General features: G+C 35.9%; 1 protein-coding gene across 13 annotated transcripts in view; it reads left to right on the forward strand.

The window, feature by feature from the left end:
* Rbp (RIMS binding protein) overlaps positions 1-22,135 on the forward strand; it is a 143,063-nt gene that overhangs the window by 115,075 nt on the left and 5,853 nt on the right. For 5 of the 13 annotated variants that reach the window (XM_074185665.1, XM_074185667.1, XM_074185668.1 and 2 more), the window contains exon 18: positions 4,169-5,048. The exons of 2 other annotated variants lie outside the window; for them this stretch is intronic. In XM_074185665.1, coding sequence (XP_074041766.1) covers positions 4,169-4,603 — 435 coding nt within the window. In that variant the 3' untranslated portion in view covers positions 4,604-5,048. Of the gene's footprint in view, positions 1-4,168; positions 5,050-9,640; positions 13,591-14,165; positions 14,306-22,135 lie in introns of those variants that run through there. 6 more of the 13 variants (XM_074185673.1, XM_074185669.1, XM_074185670.1 and 3 more) reach the window with 4 other exon arrangements.

Genomic DNA, 22,135 nt, shown 5'->3' on the forward strand with positions numbered 1-22,135 from the left:
GTTAATTGATGTACCATTTTGATTTTGTATGGATGATACCTATTTCTCTTCAAAAGTCTCCACACAATAGAAGGAGACACCTCACAAACATTCGTGACGGAATGAGTAGACTGTTCAGTATTTACTATACCAACTCACCAATTAGTTGCACTTGCTGTTCTTACGGAATTGACGCATGACCTGGGGGTTTTTCTTATGTACACTATCGGTAGTTGTGAATTTTGATACAAGTTTCCTCAAATATTTTCTATAGATAGGACGATTGGGAAAACGTTCATTGAAAATCCTTTCGGTCTCGTGAAAGTTACGCGTCGCATCGTATATAGATAGATAGATAGATAGATTTCTTTATTTCCTTCATTATGACGAACATTTACATTTCGTATAGGAATTGTCGAAGCACATACAAATATTCAACATAAAACAAGTAAATAAATGAATACGAGGTGAAACAAATACAAATATTCAGATGAAATATGAGTAATAATGAGGCAAAAAGATTAAAATATTCATTCAGTGTATAAAAATAATGGTCAAACAAAAACTACTTCAGTCTATTTCTGAATTTCGTTGGGTTTTTGGTGGTTTTATTTATATTTGGTAATTGATTGAAAATTTTAGATCCCATTAATTTAGGAGAATTATGAGTAATTTTATATTTAGGGGTCTTTGTGTGTATTAGTCCCTTTTGACTTGTATCAAAATTATGGATATCACTTTTCAAGGTGAAATCGGTTTTGTTCGTAAACACATAGACGCATAACTCAAAAATATATATACACACTAGAGTTAAAAGTTTATATCTTTCAAAAATAATTTTGCAGGAATCTCTTTGAGAAATATCAAATATACATCGAAGTATTGCTTTTTGTGCAATAAAAACATTATTGCTCATTGTTGAGTTGCCCCACAAGCAAACACCGTAACGCAACCTGGATTCGACCTGAGCATAATAAACCTTCATTAGTTGGTCTTTATTAAGACCCACAAGCAAACACCGTAACGCAACCTGGATTCGACCTGAGCATAATAAACCTTCATTAGTTGGTCTTTATTAAGACCCACAAGCAAACACCGTAACGCAACCTGGATTCGACCTGAGCATAATAAACCTTCATTAGTTGGTCTTTATTAAGAACAACCCTCAAATTTCTGAACATATAAGTTACTGAGCTCAACTTGGACACTAGCTGATCACAATGGGCATTCCAATTTAAATTTTAATCGATATGTATACCTATAAATTTTGCAGTGTGAGTACTTTGCAGGTTTGTGTTATTGATATTCAGATCAAGTGTTTTGACTTTGTTTTGGTAATTATGAAAACAAAAAAACGAGTTTTTTGGTATTTAAAACTAGATCTTGATTTTTGAGATATTTGGAAATCAGAGTCATAACATTTTCATCTGTTCGTTTATCAGATATAAGTAACGATATATCATCTGCATAGGCATAAAATAGGGGGTATGAAATTTCTCTATCTATATTGTTTATATACAGTATGAAGAGAATCGGTCCCAGGATGGATCTCTGTGGCACTCCAGCCTGAACCGTTTTCATTTCGGATGTGGAAGAACAGATAATCACAGAACTCCATAGTCAAATTTATGAGACACGCATTGATTTCGATTAGTGAGAAACGAAGAAGCCCAATTGAAAGAATTTCCCCTCAGACCGTAAGATTCCAGAATATTCAATAATTTTACATGATTGATGCAATCGAACGCCCTGCTTAAATCACATAAAATTGCAGCAGGGCACTCGCCCGCATCAATAAACTTCACTAGGTCATCATAAAAACCAAGTAGAGCAGTTTGAGTTGATTTTCCTGATCTGAAACCATGTTGCATTGGTATTAAAATTCTATGAATATTTATGAATTCCATTAAACATTCCAAAAACGCGTCGAAAACCTTACTTTTCCAACTTTCAGAACCGTTGGAAAAGTACCAGTTAGGAAAGCGAGGTTCACTATATATGTAATTGGTTCAATAATGACGTGCAATATTTTTTTTATAATAAAAACAGGTATTTCATGTATACCCGATGATTTTTTGTTTTCATTTTTTTAATAATCAACTCAAGCAATTCCATTTCACTGTATGGCTTCAGAAACATTGTGTGTGGGTCAGGGTCAAAGCCGATGTTGCTAGGGCAGTTTGTATAATAATCTTCTACGTTAATACTTTGTACCAAGACTTGAGGCGCTTCAATAAAAAAGTTGTTGAGTTCAGTAACAATAAGTGAAGGATTTTCAATGGTTTGATCTCCTTTTTTGATAACGATATTTTCACATAATTTTTTACTTTTGTTTGAAAGTTCTGATACGACACCCCACAGTGTTCGAGGGTTGTTGTCAGAGATAGTTGTTTTCTCCTGATAAAAATAAATAAATAAAAATCGCTTCAAGTTTTTCTTCCAATGGACGAGAATTGACTATTTTAGAGATTATCAACGTCGTACCTTTCTGCTAGTAAAGCCGAAAACTAAATGAGAATATTCTAACTGACCAATGATGGTCATTGTCATACTGACATTTTTTGTCGTTTTTATAAACAAAAAATAACTACAAACCTTATCGGGTTGTTGGAATTGCCATATGGCTGATATTTCTAGAAATATCGATATTAATGTCTTTGTCTTTACAATTAAATGTTCCGCCATTTTGTAATTGGTGACGATTACTTCATAAATCCAGAATATGAAGTCAATATCAGGAGATTCAAAATGATGTGTCACAAGACCCCCTTTTCCATTTAATTTTTTTCCCAGATGGCGCCTAGTCGCCATCTTGAAAGTTTCATCTGCCAATTTCACTTTAAAATAAAGTATTCATGCATTTATTTCATTATCCCAAATTTCAATTTTTTGAGTTTACCTGTTCATAAAATAAAAGGGGGGGAACATCAAAGAAATGCACTGTATGTTCACACATTGGTGTCAGTGCTCTCCAAAGCGAGTAGTATGCATTGGTATCACAGTTATCTATCGGGAGATTCGCTGATTCATTAATATGTTCCTCTCTGGACGTCTTCACTTTGACCATTTAACTGATCTTAAGTTCACGGTACAGAAGTTACTGAACGGCAGTTAATTTACACTTAACGGTACAATAATAGGTCTTCTTAGGATTCCCGTGGTTCTGCTATAAATCAACTTCCCCTAAGCCGTTTCCAATCACCTTATATGCCCCCTGTAGACCCAAAGTTTTTGTATTTGAGCAACATCGAACTTTCCTGTAATTTCTATAAGAATTGCCGAAGCTCTCTTACTGTGTTTTAGGTTGGAGTGTACTAACCTCATGAGAGTCAGAGGAGTGACTCGTAGAGTGTTTTCCATTCAGTTCCCACGAGTTTAAAGATATCAGGCAAGAAATACCACACTCCAGGTGACGCAGAGAAATATTTGTCTCTTATAAAAGTCATTTGAAAATCATTTCCATTAGTTGTTCCAATTTTTTTCTCATAGAATTTGAGCAGACAATTGTGGCAACTATTTCCAGATTTTTGTTTGGATTTGGTTAACAATATTTCTTGAAGAATTTTTGGATTTTATTTTGCCTTTTCTATCATTTCTCTTTTTTTATTTATTATTCAACCCAGTTACGAATTGGTCGGCATATTAGGTCAGAATCATTTGTTTTCTTCACAGATTAGCGTTTTAATGAGTATATCTTGATTTTCATACTCATTTTGTGTATTTCGTCCCATTTTTTGTTTTCAACTTACACTTCTCTTATTGTTCAATAATTGGATTTCAAAACAATTATCTACAAACTGAAATGATCAAATTTAGTGAATACATCACGCGACTCTTCATTGAAAAAGGAAAGAAAGCTAGTGGTACTAATAAAAAGTAATCGCTATAGCAAAAATAAACATGGTTGATTCTTGATTCACTGAACGAAGAATGCACTGCGATAATTTTTTTTTTCATTTTTTTGTTCTCTCTTAGAACAACTATGGATTATTTTTTCATCTCTACTAATTTACTTGATATGAGTAAGATGTTTTCGACACTCGGAAGGTGATGTTTTCTCCATTTTAGTGTGTTGTTTTGCATAACCAAAATTATTTATTTCCAATTCATTCATCATCTAACAACTGCGGCTTACGAGGAGGTTCGGTAATACTTTCTGCAGAATTTCGTATAACTTATATAATTTCAGGGGAGGGTGAGAGGCATGCTGAGGGCCGTTGGTAATCAGCAACAGAATTCTCAACAACAGCAACAACAGTCACAATTCGGCCAACAAATAACACAACAACCTCAAACGACTTCAACAAGTGGAGGACTCTTCAGTAGTCTAACTGGCCAGCAACAGACTCAACAAACACAGCAACAGCAGCAGCAAGGTTTTTCCAGTCAAAACCAAGCATTTCAGCAGAGTCAGAATAGGATACAACACAAAGGTGTACCACAAGTGATACCAAACGTGATGGTAGGGAGTGGACAAATGCCCAACAACCAACAGCAACAAATGAACAACGCTGGTGCGCCGAATTTGATGCAAAAGTTGAATGAAATGACAGCGCCTGGCGGAGATATTCTCTCGAAAGGCAAAGAACTAATTTTCATGAAATTTGGACTGGGAGGGAAATAACCATTTTTGTTTCTTTATTGGTAATTATTTATGACATTGTTTTTGGAACTGTTGAACGTAGTTGAATTTGAGGGAGCGAAAGAAATGTACTGAGGTCGTTTTACATTTCATTTAAGAAATCGTTCATTGATGTGGGCATTTCTTTTGATTGATGTCACATCAAGATGTGAAATGTAAGACACCGGAAATTTCCACGAAACACAAGTTCATTTTTAGATAACTCTAGCTTTTTATTGGTTATTTGGGGAATTTCCACCTTCCATAACCTGAAAAAAAACTCCAGAGAAGAACTTTATATAGATGCAGATAGAGCAAGTTCGAAACTCAATATACTTTTTCCAGTCACTATCAGTATCTTATCAAATTTTGTCATAAAAAAGATAAATAATTCTAAAGAAATGAACTCCAAACGTTCAAGCCAGTCTCGAATATACCTACACAGTAGGTTAAATGGACTGACGCCTATCAGAAAACAACTACTCCCCTGGCTAATACCACGAGGGGCATTGGATTATATCCGACAGGCGTCAGTGCAGGAATCTTCACAGAAAATGTCCTGCATATGCAATTGGCAATACAACTGAAACAGTCGACCTTCAATTTTGGAACGGGCACACTTGCAGACCGGTTTTGGGCTCATTAGCCACTCATCAGTGCAAGATAGTGATCATCATCGACCTAAAGTCAATGATATTCCATAATTGAAACCGGTCTGCAAGTGTGCCCGTTCCACAATTGAAGGTCGACTATTTCAGTTGTATTGCCAATTGCATATGCAGGACATTTTCTGTGAAGATTCCTGCACTGACGCCTGACGGATACAATCCAACGCTCTTCGTGATATGAGCCAGGGGAGTAGTTGTTTTCTGATAGGCGTCAGTCCATTTAGTCTACTGTGTAGGTATATTCGAGACTGGCTTGAACGTTTGAAGTTCATTTCTTTAGAATTGTTTACTGCCAGTCTTCAAGCATAGCCCACTGACTAATAAGAAAAAAAAAGATAAGTATTTTAACTGCCTGGAAGTCTCACTAAATGATCTGATAGTGTTTCTTTTGAAACTCGAGACAAGATATATTGCATTGTTTTCAATGGATTGAAAGCCCGGCCAATGTAATGCATTGGCTGGTTCGTTCGATCGTCAAATCGAAGCCAGCTATTATAAATACCTTTCTCAAGTTTCTTATTAGGTTCTTCTAAAAATTCTCATTGTTTTTGTCGGTGTTGTCCTATTTTGGTTGAACGTTATCGTTGAAAAGTTGCCCTGAAAAAATTATTTTTACGAAAAAATGTAATTATGTCAGATATGAATATTTGTGTATATCTCGTTGTTGGAAAGTATATATGGAAGTTGTGATAAGAATTGTGGAATAAATAAAAAGTTATCCCAGATAATACAACAATTTTTGCACTAATAGCTCCACTAGAGGAGCATTTCGCTGCACAGTAGCTTCCTCAGTCATTCTACAATACATTTCAATAACAGCAAAATCAAAAAATTACCAAGACAAAAAATGAAAGAATAAAAAATGCATTAAAACCAACAAAAACTCAAATTCGATGAAAACTCAAAAGAGAAACTCCATACGATTCCAGACACTGAACTCGCCTAAACCTCTAGGGGAGCATTATTTAGATCGAATCGTATCACTTCATCTATAGTACAGCAAGTAAGGAACTCGCGTTCCCTAGGGCTTCAGCACGTAAATTTCCTGCAGCAGTTGTAGCCGACGTGGAAGGCATCGGTCACGTAGTGTCCAATGTTGGACTCCGTGGTAAACGGCGGCGAATAGCTTGTACTGTTTCTCTGTTGGAGACTTTGTTTCCGACTATACCAATTTTCAAGTCGAATCCAACTCCAAAGCCCTGATAATCCTCGTGCAACCGTCGTGGCTGTATTCGAAAAACTTCAGATGCAATATGAGGATAACGGGAAGTTTGCACAGCATAATTTGTTCCCAAACTTCAACCTTCTAGTTAGTTTTTGACGAAGTCAGTCCCTCTAAAATGTTCTTGGAGACGAGTACCTTGAGCTCTTCTCTAACAGTCTTCACTTTCTCAATGTTGAGTGGCAAGGTGAGGAAAGGCTGGATGTTCTGAGTAATGTGGTTCTTGATACGATAAATGCTCGACTTTAGATGCCCTCCGAAGGTGTACTGGTGGAGTTGAACCCTCTGGTTGAAGTCCTTTATTTTTAGATTCCATTACGTTCCATTCATTATTTAAATCATTTCTCAAAGCAGAGTCATCGAGAGGTTTTTCATCTTCAGTGTAATATTTAACCAACTCTTTCAGCTCTAACATTTCATCATTATGTCCGTTCAGAAGAAAATCTAGAAACTCTTCCGCTTCTTGTTGTCTACCCTCGATCTCAACACTCCGCATGTAATGCAACATTTTATAAATCCACGACAGATCAAATGGGATGCCAGTGTTGATTATAACGTCTTGGTCATTCTTGACATTTTTATCCACTCTCCCGTCTTTCGTCCTAATGTAGGAAGGTAAGTAAACAAACTGCTCCACAAAAAGACACATTCCAAATATAATCGGGGTAGATTTCATACTCTCCTTCGACGAGATATTTTTGCTCAAACTATTCAGTAAGTTGTAGAGTGGTGGACATGCGATCAGGGCTTGTAAAATCTAGTTGATGTAGCAGTAATTTCTTTGATTGAGCAGACCTCCTGACTGCAAGTTCACTGCCCTACCGTTGACAAACTGGTGGGGCCTTTTGTAGTTTTCGGCGTCCTGGTCAATAGCGACTTCGTCGAAATTGTTGATGGGTTCAGATGTAGGCGGATGTTGGTGGTTCATCGTCGTGGAGATCGCAGTGTACGGGTAGTGGTCGAAAGGTGGAGATTCGGCTATTGGTTGGATCGCCGCAATTTTTTTCTCTTCTGCATTTGTCGTTTTATGATGTTGAAGCTATTAGTGCTCAGTTTGCTTGTTAAGTCTTCTACCATAAAATTTTTAGAACTATAGTCTGATTTACTTTTATGCATTTTACATAACAGTAGGCATATAGCTAGATTTTAGGAAAAAGTAATGACCATACAATATTAATTCTAGGTAAGTACGTAGGTGAATTTCAAGCAGTAATGACGATTAATTCTCAGAATTTTATAAAAATAAGTTCATTAATGGTGAGTGGTTACACGAATTAGGTTCTGTAAGTATTGTTATATAAAATACATCGTAGTATAGTTTAATGTACCACTTCAACTGAGAAACCAACTATGTATCGAAACGTGTTTCTAGTGAAGTTATCAGCGTGGTTTGTAGCCATTTGGCCATTTGCCATATTTTTTCAGACAAGGTAGCTGCTTAGTACAACCATTTTCCGAAGAATTATTTCCTATACGTTACTCACCTATTTGAATAATATATTCCTTTGCATGTTCATTGGCGATCAACTTCGTCCTTTTCCACTCTTCTAGATGGTCACTATAGGTTTTAAAAACGTGTTCTGACCATTTCGATACTGTCAATGAATATTGATATCATGGATATTAATGTCAATGGATATTTTTATCGAAAAAAATACATACTGATATATATCTTTACTACACACGCGACTATAGTGCAATTGTAAAAAGTTCTTAATAACAATACCGCTGAAATATCTGAGGAGTACTATTGAAACAACAAGTGGGCTTCACAAAAAACAACATCAACTCAACAATCACCTACACTTTTCACACCCTTAATGTCGTGTCTTATAATTCAGTACTACCCAGAAAGATAATAAGAAGTGGTTGTAAATACCATGTTAGAACATACACACAAAGTTCAATAACACGAAAAAAAAAACAAAAAATTGCATTCGCATACCTCATTCTTGGAAAAAGACGACTGATTGCAAATGAACTATATGCTAAATTTGTAGAAGACTGAGACTTAAACAATCGACGTATTTATTTTCTATTTGGTGAAAATTAAAAAAAGGGACTTTTTCATTTTCGTCCAAAGAACACGGATTTTCATAAGAAGTGAACTGCTAGATTATTTTTTTTAATTCTGATGTCATAAAATGTATTTTTTTATTTATTAGACAAAATTATTGAATATGATAAGTTACTGATTGATATTACATTTTTTTTTGAAGAAAATTACTATTTTTCAGTGTATTATGTCTACGAAGTAACTTATCGGGATGATCTGAGAATTCCATGTCCTATACCTGTTTAAATTCTTCTATGACAGATAGTGGAAGTTGGAAAATTTTCCAAGAAGGTCCGATTTCCTCTACAAAAATGAGTTTCATTTAATACGTAAAATTATTCAAAGGATAATGAGAATGTCACTGGTATTGATATTTTTCAATTTGTTATAAATATTCATTTTTCTATATATGTATTCCATTGTTTGCTTCAACGAAAGTTATTTTCCAGAGTTGAAGGAGGAAACGAGAACAAAGGAAACATATAGTCCAAAGTTTTATTACTACATAAAGTAACTAGAAAATAATCAGGTCTAAAATGAAAGTAATCCATCTTGATTCATTCACTTGTTTGCTTACTCATTTCAAAGTGAGAATAAATTAAAATTGTTAAGCATATATACCAAATGTATATTCAAGATTATCCAAATAGTCTTCTGATGTAGGATGATAGATACAATCAACATTCTTATACATTTGACAATAAAAGATCCGTCAGGAGTTATCCTGGAATGATCTTGTACCGTGGAAATCATGAGAGTGTAGAAGTACTATAGAAAGATACAAACTTTTATTAGAGTATTGAAAGTTATTTGAATAAAAAATCATGGTCATGCTACTGAACTCACACGCAGTGAAATGATTATTTCTAGTCAAATCTATCTTATATTATAAACTTTTCACCCACACAGTGTAGACTAATGAAAAATAATATTTTTTTATTTCATTCTTCATGCACCGGTTTTAATGTGGTTTCTTCGAATATGATGAAATTATTATGTCTTCAGAATATTCATTGTATTGTTTATTAAAAAAGTCATTCACCTTTCTTTGAAATATTCATAAAATCAGTTTTGCGAATGAAATTCATTTTCAGCTGTTAATTGTCGCAGTGGTTGAGTGTCCGGCTCTCAAACCTGAGGCCCCGAGTTCGAACCCAACTTCGACCACATATATTTCTGGAAATAATTCATCTAGTTGCAAATAGGTTGATGTTGATACCTTGTACACCAAATAAATGTTTTTTTCAGTAATATTTCAGTATGTATTCTTAAAACCTTTTTTCAATGAAAAAAAAGTTGTTTGTTTCCATTATGAAATGTTTTCAGCAAAATTGAATGCTAAAACTTCGACTTTCTAATAACTATATACCATTAATGAGCAATCACTACCGTGTGATCTAGAAGGCTGACATTGTGGTTTCAATCTCGAAGAAGAGAATGTCATTTTTATCGATATTTCGACTTTATAATTAGAGAGATACTGTATTTCGACTTTTATTGTTGAACTTCTGTATTTTCTGTAGACTTGAAGTTAATTTCAATGGTACTTTTGCACTTTCGTATGAAAGTATATAAAATAAGCGAAAATATATAACATGGACTGAGGGCACATTACGGGTTATTATTCGAATTGTTGTTGACTGAATGTATAATATTATATTTCCTCTGCATTTTTTTTCTATGCCATATTGTATTGGTTCAAGTGTTCAATAAAAGTGGCTTCTGTGGTATGAATCGCATTATAAAGCATATCTTATTACTTACCTTATAAATGTGAGCAGCAATTTTTTCTCAGCAGTATTATCTATACCTATCTTGTATAAAATTATAAATATTCACATCTAAGTAATAAGTACAAAACTATATTGACCAAAAATGTATGGTAATATTTTGTATTGCTTAGGTTGAATGCCATACGTGGGCGATGCTTGTAAAACACCTGTTAGTAAATAGTACAACCATGTTGTGAATTGGTGAAGAAACAAGATTATTTAATTTAATTTGAAATATTTCTAACTATATGCCTAGTTCTTGGTTTGCATACAAATATTCCCTTAGAGTTTTCAGGGATAGAAAGTGTGTATGAGATATCATCAAAATTTTTATTCGTTTGAGAGACCTATTGATACCATTATATGTGGAATATAAAATCGTTCAACTGTCCGCTACGGCTTCTCTGGGTGGAGCGCATCCAAAACGTACAATTTTCCATGACTCTGGCGCATAAATAAGGCTAAATTCGACCGTTGGCATGGGTTATGATGGCTTTGACGACCGCTCTGGTTTGAGGCTCATTCGCATACACCTACAACCACACAAGAAAAAGTGTTATGGGATCAAATCGCACGATCTCGGTGGCCAGTTCACATCACCTCCACGTGAGATAACCTGCCCTCAAATCGCTCATGCAGAGTGTCCAATGTGGCACGAGCTGTGTGGCACGTAGTTCCATGTTGTGAGTGTCCAGGTCATCCAATTTGGGCCAAATAAAGTTGGTGATCATTGACCTATAGTGCTCACTGTTGACAGTGATGGCCTGGCCAACGTCATTCTCGAAGAAATATGGACCGATAACGCCACCAGCCCAAAATCCACACCAGAAAGTCAATTTTTCGGATTGTATTGGACGCTCTTGGATCTCATGTGGATTGGTATCGTCCCAAATTCGACAATTTTGTTTGTTCACGTACCCATTCATCCAGAAATCCTCATCGCTGAGGATGATTTTTCGATTAAAGTTAGGGTTAGCTGCCAACTGCTCCAGAGCCCATTTAGCGAGCACACGTCGTTGTCTATGGGCGTTTACCTTCAGTTCTTGAGTCAGTTGAATTTTGTACGGGTGCAGGCCCAAGTCACGACGCAAAATTCGCCAAGTTGTGGTCTGCGCAAGGCAGAGTTGTAAGCGACGCGAAATCGACTATCGACTTGGATTCTCCTGCACACTCTCACAGAGAGCCGCGATGTTTTCACCAGATCTTGCATTTCGTCGACGTACATTGCGAATAGTCCTCTGGGTTGGAAGATAATGGACACCGTAAAATGGACGATACGGTGTACGGACCATTTCGATAGATCAATTTTATTATTCGCACGTCTTATTGAATCGGCAGATGTAGCTTCAACAAGATGGCCGTTATCAATTGGTACAGTTAGGTCCCTGTTGGAAGACCCTGTAGTATTTAGGTAAGAGAAATGCACGATGAAGTGACTCTGACCTCTGACGACCTACTGACTTAAGAGGTCTGTAACAAAATTGGCCAACCGTTTTAAACTCTCAAACAGGTGCAAAACGTTTGTCATTTATTTGTTAAGCCATAATTTCGAATGAAAATACAAGAAATGACAAACCGTGTAATCGCCAATTGTTTGACAGCTTGAGTGTTTTTCATATCAACATTTGCCGCTGGACCGCCAAATGTGTTTCCTGTCGACTGTCGGCTGAGTGTTTCTTTTTCGTTCGTACGGAATTATTTTGGTGCTCTTTCGATTTTTTTTTCTCTGGTGTGATATGTCTATATGTTATGCTATTATTAATTTCTCTTTTTTGTGGTTATTGTTTCTTCGCCAACAGCATGGCTGTACTAAAATGGAGGAACATATCTAGATTTTCCTCAATTCCAGATTAAGGTCGATGATGCCTTCTTGTTATTAGTTATCTTCATTATAGAAAATAGTTTCAAGTTATTATCTGTTATATTAGTATTTTTACTTGTTGATGGAGATTTTCTACAGAAATAGCTGATGAAATTTTGAAGTTTTTGTCGGATATCTTCGAATTGTTGAGACTTTCCAAGTTTATCGTAGGTTTCAGAAATATCAGCTGAAATATTGGCACAACTTATAGCTATATGTTTTCTAAAGCGGCTGCTTTGTTCAGTTTCCAATACCAATTCATTTCTTTTGATAGCATATTGAAATAGTGCGGATGCAATTATATTACTGTGAGATCCTTGTCATATATTTCTCAACAAATCGTGTGGATATGTTGTGCCTTCTCCTGATTACGCACAGCTAAATGAATTTAGAATTTTTGGTGGAATAATTCCGAACGGTTTACTTAAAAAAATATTGTTGTGTACAAATAAAAACTTCAGATATTATTACACCAATATATCTAAAGACATCTGGTATAATTGGCACTTTTGTGTTTTTTGTTTTGTACAAAATATATAAGATGTAAGATACTAATTATTATAAATATTGATGTTCACCTTGAATTATACCTATTCTCATATAGACTGTTGTAAGTATAAAAAACTTTGCTTAAAATAATACAGTTATTCGCGTTATCAACTATTATTGTTTTCATATTTTACGCAAAGTTTATTGTAAAATGTATCGTCTATTGGACTTCCTTGTATATATACAATTCTCGCAGCTTAAAAACGGACTTCGAAAATATTTCGTGTTTCAAATTTTTCTACCCAATGTTTTAAACAATTCAGTTTCGAAAGTATTATTTAAAAATCAAGGAAAGTATCACGTGCATCACTGAAATCGCAAAGTGTTTTAATTTCCCCATCTTTATATGTAGAAAACACAATTTGGAATTCTTCGATTAGTTTACAAAGTTTCTTGAATATTATTGGTACTGAGCGAGTTTGAGGTACGTCGAACCTGAATAAGAAAAAAATTTTGAATTTAATTGACCCCTTATATGATTTTCCTCGCCAATTTCAAGTCGCACGATATTGAAATCCATAACATTTTTCTTACAATTTTAATTTTAACTATTTGTCGATTTCAAGAGTTTGACAACTGACACTAGTCGCCTAAATATCATGTCATTAATACTGTAACGAATTCGTCCGTTTTCAATAATTCTTAAATGTTTAATGATGAGAATGCTATAATTTCATAAAATTGAAACACGGAATAAAATTGAATTGATTGGAATGAATGCAAAAATTTGGTGATTTAGGATGGTTGTGAAAATGGTCACATATCAGAAATTGGCCACAAGTTTGAGACATTTTTGCGGCTTGTTATATGTATCATACACACTGTACCAAACAAAAATGATAATAAAAACATTTACAAAGTTGGAATGCTTTTTATTCAAGGATTTTGACTGATATAAGGTTGTTTCGAAAGTTTTGTCCGTTTAAATTTAATGTGTTTATGTAGCTCCATACCTCAATTAATATTTATTCTATTGTGTGGTGGCATTTAGGATGTTCCAAATTAAATCGGCTCTATTGCCAAGTCCGTTATTATTGATGCTACGAATTCAGTTAAATGGACGAACTAGTAGCATTTTTAACGCCTTCTTGATGCCGAAAACAAAAAAAATGACAGTCCCTTTTCAAAATATTTCATAAAATAATATTTTTTTGATTGGAACACCCTATGTTTCATCATGAACTTCGATTCGTAATAACATTCTCAATAACCATCGTCATATCACCGTTCTTCCTAAAGTTGAAAATGAGAAACTTTTTTTTTGTTTTGGTGAATAAAAAGCTATAAAATATCGAGTTGATATTCAAAAACACCGCCTCTTGACACTACGTGTTGCTTTCAACACACTTTGGCCATCAATTCTATTATTATAGTTTTAATGTAATTTTTCAGTTCATCTACATCATTATGTTCTATTTTGTATACCTCATTTTTCAGAAATCCCCAAAAATGAAGATCTAGAGGTGTCATGTCTAGTGAACGAAGAGGCCACTTAACAGAACCACTTGTATCAATGCATCTGTTTCCAAAAAAGTCTCGCAACATTCTTTTCACGCGACTAAATTTATGTGCTCCATGCCGCTGAAAATAGATCATCTGACGAGCCTCCAGATCAAGATAATCGAAAAACTCTTCTGCGTCTAAATAGACCACACCAAATATCAATACTAAATCGTCTTTGTGGGTTATGGGGATAGACTAGAAATGGATTATGTCTACTTCAATAATGAAAATTCTTTCTATTTCCTATACATCCCACAATTCGAAAAATTATCTTCATCGCTCCATATAATATTTTTATAGAAGTTTGGATCTTATCTGCATTCATTCATAAACCACCAACAAAACCCTAATTGTCTCTCAGGGTCACCAGGTTCTAGTGTTTGCACTGGTCTTAACTTATAAGGAAAAATCTTGTTTTTTCAGAATTCGTTGAATAACAGTGGGTGGAACAGCTATTTCTCTAGACAAATCTCTGATGGAATTATTTGGACTTACCTCAAAAGTAGGCTAAGACGTCAATTCATATATTTTCAGATATTACAAAACGTTTCATCTCAAACGCTTTTTCATTGTTCCTAAATCGACGATGAAGCACAGCAAAAAAACGCCGATTAGGTAATTCACGACCCGGGAACGAATTGCTATAGTGTTGGAGTGCTCTTACGCTATTTATTTGGCAAACCAAGTAGGATTCTAACATATCACATTTTACTTGATGGGAAAACGGCATTTCGAAAAATATTAGAACAGTAGTTGACAGTTACAATAATTTATGACATTGTAATCATATAATTGAGCATATTTGACAAATAGTATTTCAACAAAGTTTCAAGGTAACTCGATTGCTCATAATAATTCTATTTTATCGAATCAAACACAGTTTTCCCAACCGCATTGATATGACGCTCCAGAATTTTCCTGACCGATATATTTCAAAGGATGAAAATAAACAACACCATTAGTCAATTAGCCATTAGCCAATATCTAGAGTAGTACCTCGAAAAACGGTTCTGGGTCCTATTACTTTTCTTATATACAGGGTGTCCCTGGACTTCCTCTTTTCCTCTTGGGAATGTATAGATGGGGTCAAAATATCACCAGTACTTCATATAACTTTTTTTCCTAAAAGTGTTCGTAACCAAGTTACGGGCCCTCGAAGTTACAAAATGAAAAATGTTTTTCTTTGATAACTTTTCAAGTGAATATTCAAAATCATCCAAATTTTGGTAATTGACTAAACAAATGAATTCCGTCGATGAGCTTTCATGCAGGACTCAGTTGTTTTGCTACAAAGTCAGGAACGGACTACCCCCGATGGTCCACACCCCAAAACTTTGAAATGACAGATATTTTTCAATATTTTTCAACAAAACAAGGTTACTTGGACAATTTTATGAATAAAAGTACTCGTGTGGAAAGTCGATCGGAGCAACGAGTCTTGATAAAAATGTAGTTCTACTCGACGACATCAAACCCGCTCGTCCACCATTATTTGAAATGAATAATTATCAAAACAGAAATAATAATGATAACGTTAATTCAACAACATTTATAACAGGAATAATACAAAGTATGCTAAAATGAAGTCGTAAACAAAAAGTACAGTACCTATATGGAAGTTTAAGTCACAATTGTGATAGCAGATATTTTTTCAAAAGAAATATCAAGTTCTGTAGATTCGTGGTGTTTTTAAACTAACAAGCTACTCTACTATGAAATATCGAATTCATTCCATATTTTGTATGTACATAATACGTGTGGAATAATCACGTTTCGTGTTGATCAGTTATCTGAATCTCATGAAACTCAACATTCGAATGTTTCAAATTCTTCTTCACACCTAAACTGTTGAGGAGTCTCACTGATAATTATAATTTTATGGGAGAAATTCTTTAACACGAATCTAAATTATCTGAAAAAACGCACATCGGAAAAAATATTTACTATACTAATAATAAGCAAACGAATGAACTACAAAAACGGCTGCACATGATCAGGTGAAAAATATCCAGGGAATAATTATGTTCCATTTCTTTCACAGATGTTGACAAAAAAACCTTTTAGAAAGTTTTGATAAAAAATGAGAAACTGGAATGCGATTTTGTTTTGTTGAGTGGTGCGTTGTCATATGACTATCATTGTATTGTCAATATTCTATATGATATTTTGAATTTTTTTGATATGGCCGAACAGTTTACATTCAATGAATATGCAGATATGCATCTATTTTATGGACGAGCATTTTGTAATGCTGCAGGAGCTCGTCGTCTGTATTCCGAGCATTTTCCCAATCGAACGGTATACCGTCAAGATAAACATTCGAGCGTGTCGATCGCAGCTTGAGGGAGACAGGTATGTAATAATTGATAATTAATTTGAGCACGTTGTTTTATTTCGATATTATTGTAGGTACAGTTTTGCCAAAACGAGGTGGTGAGGGCGCTCCTAGGACTGTAACGTACCGTTGTATTGGAGAAAAATATTTTGGAAGCCGTCGCTGATGATCCTTCAATGAGCATCAGAAATCTATCAGAACAGTTCCATACATCCAAGTCCACTATTCATAGAATAATTAGGGAACAACTGCTCCACCCATTTCACATCCAGAAGGTACATGCCATGACACCTCAAGATTTTCCAGCACGACTGGAATATGCCAATTGGTTCATGGATAGGCAAAGAGAGGATATGACTTTTATTAATCGAGTTTTATTCACTGATGAAGCAGGATTCAGTAGAGATGGAGTTATCAACTCTCATAATCTCCATATATGGGCCGAAGAAAATCCCCATGGGATATTGCAAACCAAACACCAACGGAAATTCAACGTGAATGTTTGGGCTGGTATCATAGGAAACCATCTTATAGGACCATTCGTTCTACAGGACCGATTGAATGGAGAACGTTATTTGGAGTTCATTCAGAACGATTTGAATGGACTTTTGGAACATGTTCCATTGCAAACCCGAAGAGATATGTGGTTTATGCATGATGGCGCTCCTCCTCATTTTAGTTTGATTGTGCGTGACCATCTGAACCATATTTTCCACAATAGATGGATTGGTAGAGGTGGGCCATATTCATGGCCATCGCGGTCTCCGGATTTAAATCCATTGGATTTCTTTCTGTGGGGGCATCTAAAAAGCCTTGTTTACGCTACACCTATTCACACAAGAGATGCATTGTTGAATAGAATAACATTACATTGTGAAGCCATACGAAACGACCCTGGAATGCTATTTCAAGTACAGAGAGGGTGTCTTCGCAGACTAAGAAAATGTATAGAGAGAGAAGGTGGTCATATCGAGCAGTTTCTGTAGCGGATTTTTCATTTCTGTTTGCTCTTGAGGCTCTTGAGTTTCGTTAGTTAAACGTGTTTGCATTATAAAAATTCGTTATGAACATTTTACCTATCATTTCCATTTTCCTTAAAAACTAATATTTTCGAATAATGGTAGACATCTCAGGATAAATGTTGTTGAATTAACGTTATCATTATTATTTCTGCTTTGATAATTATTCATTTCAAATAATGGTGGACGAGCGGGTTTGATGTCGTCGAGTGAAACTACATTTTTATCAAGACTCGTTGCTCCGATCGACTTTCCACACGAGTACTTTTATTCATAAAATTGTCCAAGTAACCTTAATTTGTTGAAAAATATTGAAAAGTATCTGTCATTTCAAAGTTTTGGGGTGTGGACCATCGGGGGTAGTCCGTTCCTGACTTTGTAGCAAAACAACTGACTCCTGCATGAAAGCTCATCGAAGGAATACATTTGTTTAGTCAATTACCAAAATTTGGATGATTTTGAATATTCACTTGAAAAGTTATCAAAGAAAAACATTTTTCATTTTGTAACTTCGAGGGCCCGTTACTTGGTAACGAAGGATTTTAGGAAAAAAAGTTATATGAAGTACTGGTGATATTTTGACCCCATCTATACATTCCCGAGAGGAAAAGAGGAAGTCCAGGGACACCCTGTATATCGATAGTATTTTCAACATCAAAAATTTTGCTGGGTACGTAATAACATTCGCTGATGTAGCGACTGTTGGTTTTCTCGGGAAATAATGGTATGAAATACATCATCCGGCCGAAACTGAGAGAAAAATTATCTTTGAATGGTGGAGTGAGTATCAATGTGGAAAAAACTGAATATATGGCTTTTGCGTCAACAAAAGTAGATCATGATAGTTCGTACTGGAACCTCTGGCGTGAAATTAATCTATTGAAAACACTTTCATAACACCAGAACAAAAATTATGGTCTTTTGATGCGCGTTTCGCTAACCAAGTTAGCGTTCCCAGGAGATCATTATGACTAACTTTCATTCACTACTAAGCTAGTGTTTTTATATACTGGTGGTCTAACTACTACCTGTTAGTATTATCTAACCACACCGGTTAGTATCAGTTAACTACTAACTGTCATTCATCCTATGCTAAACTACCTGTTTTTAATACCTCTAATTTGTCATATATTTTCTCAATGATAGTGCTTGTCTCTAACAAAGGGCTATTCGAAATAGGACCTTTGTCGCTATTCATAGAACTCATTCAGCACTTTTCGATTTTCAAGCTTTCGAAGACATCCAGAAACCTGTTGTCATGTCTCAACAATTTTAAACATTTCTCACCTATTCTATAGTCGTTCTCTATGACATGTTGAACGACACTAGATTTCTCCGATCTATGAAATGAACCTGCGAAACATGTTCCTTGTATCTAGCTAATATAGTCCGTTTGATTTAACCAACATATTTCTCATCACAATCCTCGCAGCTCATTTCGTGAATCCCAGACTTTTCTTTTTCCAACGTCTTGTCTTTCGGACTGCCTGACACTTGTTGAAGTGTACGTGCAGTTTTGAAAGCCACTCTTATCTTCAGTTTTTTGATTGTTCGGACCATCCCATTGGTGTATTTGGTTTTATATGGGAGCACTAGGTATTTTGAATATTTCTCTTTTCGAAAAGTTGAGGCATTACGAAGATACTTCCTGTTGCTTTCAGCCACCTCCCTAACAACTCTGTTCTAAATCTCATATCTTTCTTCGCTCAAGGAAAATGTGAGCAGTCTATGGACAAGAAATTAGAGTACAATTTTTTGTTGTGGGCAATGATGAGAGCTATTAGGAATATACCTGAAAGTTTTCGTATTATTTCTATATACATGGAACTTCAGTACATCCAAGAATGGAAGTTCTTCGTTATTTTCAATTTCATGCGTGAATTTCATATTTGCAAATCCGTTGTTGAGGCAAAATACAAACTCCTATTAGTATCTCAAATGGCAAATACATCATCCACGTATCGGATTCAGGTTCGTGGAAAGTAATCCAACTCTTCCCTTGCTGTTTCCACCACAAAATGAAATAAGTGGTGAAATACCATCACAAAATGAAATAAGTAGTGAAATAGTTGAAGAGTACATTCGGCTCACCATAATTCGCATGTGAGTAAATTGCTTCCAATTCGCCAACTGTTTTTATGGGCAACATGAGGGTACGGAAATGGAAAATCCGTTGTCACCTTTCATGGCTAATTTGCAGTCCTAAAGACATGACGTTGGAAAAAAGGCTGTGATTTACGAAATAAGCTGCAAGGATTATGAAAAGAAATATGTTGGTCAAACCAAACGGACTATATTAGTTCGCTACTAGAAACATGTTTCGCATGTTCGGTTTCATAGACCGGAGAAATCTAGTGACGCTCAACATGCCATAGAGAACGACTATAGAATGAGTGACAAATGTTTAAAATTGTTGAGACCGGTACATGACAATAGGTTTCTGGGTGCCTTCGAAAGCTTGGAGATTGAAAAGTGTGGAATGAGTTCTATAAATAGTGACATAGGTCCTATTTCGAACGGCCCTTTGTTTGGTCTTCTCTGTATCTGTAGAGTAGGGAGGGTGAGTGTAGACCCACAGCATTTAGGCCACATGTGACCCACTGTACATTCTTCGAAGGAGTTGTCCTCCTAGGTCATTGTCCATCCTGTCCTTTTCAGTATTTTTATTCATTTTACCTTTAGGACACCGTTGCAATATACTTCAAGAGCCATTTTCAGATTTTACAATCGGGGGCATATAAAAGTGTGACTAGGAATCATAGCAACAGTGCAGGGATATTCTCTTCTATCCCGATTTTGATGGTCTCCACATCAAAAAGCATGGCTAGACAAGCATGGATAACTTGACATAAACGCTATAAGATCTGTATCTGTAGAGTAGGGAGGGTGAGTGTAGACCCACAGCATTTAGCCACATGTGACCCACTGTACATTCTTCGAAGGAGTTGTCCTCCTAGGTCATTGTCCATCCTGTCCTTTCCAGAGTAGACATCTCCTTTATATCAGCAGACACTCTTTTATTGACGATAACTCCGGACATTCGCATAGGACATGCCTGACAGAGAGGTGTGTCCACTAGACCCATATTGTGGAGGTGTTTCCTTAGTTGACAGTGGCCAGTCAGAAATCCTACTGTTAAGCGTAGATTTTTCCTGGTCATCGCCAGATAGTTCTTCGGCGCCAGCTTCCCAGGGTCGCCCAGGGTGATCCTGGCAAGATTGCATCCATTGATCTCATTCCGTTTTAGGGATTGAATATGGTTGTGACCTTTGGCTAGTTCCGCAATTGTCGAAGTCATCAGGCCGTAAGTGCCACTGGGTCCTAAAAGTCTTAGTCCAGCCGCTTCCTTGGCTAGAGAGTCGGCAATGCGATTACCTTTACTCCTGTCGTGCCCTTTAATCTACTTCAGAATAATGTTCTCATCTACAGAGGCTTTGGCTAAATATTGGTGGCACGTACTACTCCTGAGGAAACACGTTGTCTGTTAAAGGCTAACAGGGCTTGTCTGTTATCAGTGCAGATTGTTATGTTTTTGCCAGAAAATCCTTTCCTGGTTATTTCTTGTGGCAGATGAGATACCAGCCAGTTCTGTTTGAACCACGCTGGTATTTTTTCTCCCATTCCCCACTTATTCCTTAGGCTTAGTGATCTGGAGTACACTCCACATTCTGAGCCTTCTTTGGTTTTTGAGCCGTCTGAATATATGCGTATTGCATTTGTAGCATCTGACTCTGTGTTCTAATTTATTTGTATTTTGTAGGGTTTATTAAACACAAACCTGGGTTCAATTGCATCACTGGTTGCCCCCAGCAGAGGTTGTGCAGTAAGCGCTTCTCGCCATAGGCTCAGCCTTAATTGACCCATTTCTTCTTCGAGGTTTACACCAGCCGTGCGCAATCGTAACATGGCCATTAACGCAACCTCCTTAAAATACAGGTCCAGAGGTGTTTAATTGCATCACTGGTTGCCCGCAGCAGAGGTTGCGCAGTAAGCGCTTCTCGTCATAGGCTTAGCCTCAATTGACCCATTTCTAATTCGAGGTTTACACCAGCGGTGCGCAATCGTAACATGGCCAATAACGCAACATCCTTAACGTACAGGTCAAGAGGGGCTAGACCATTTGTTTGGTCTTATACGTAATAATTCTAAATGAAAAACAGATGAATATTACAGACAAGCACTAACATTGAGGAAATACATGACAAATTAGAGGTACTAGGTAGTTTAGCATTGGATCAATGACAGTTAGTAGTTAGCTAACCGGTGTAGTTAAGTAATACTCGTACTAACAGGTAGTAGTTAGGCCACCAGGATATGAAAACACTAACATAGTAGTAGAATTTAGTCATAATGATCTCCTGAGGACGCTATCTTGGTTAGCGAAACGCGCGTCGTAATTTTTGTTCTGATGTTGGGAACGTCTTTTCAATAGAAAAATAGATCAGTCAAAATACATAAATTATCCTGCTTGAATATTTCTTATTGTACATGCCCTACTATCTATAGAAACGATGGCTTAGCTGAATCTATAATACGATATTGCATAATCG

The sequence above is a fragment of the Leptinotarsa decemlineata genome, unplaced genomic scaffold (genome assembly GCF_025532065.1).
Source record: "Leptinotarsa decemlineata unplaced genomic scaffold, Ldec_3_MD MMD2_tig00078346_RagTag_RagTag, whole genome shotgun sequence".
NCBI lineage: Eukaryota > Metazoa > Arthropoda > Insecta > Coleoptera > Chrysomelidae > Leptinotarsa > Leptinotarsa decemlineata.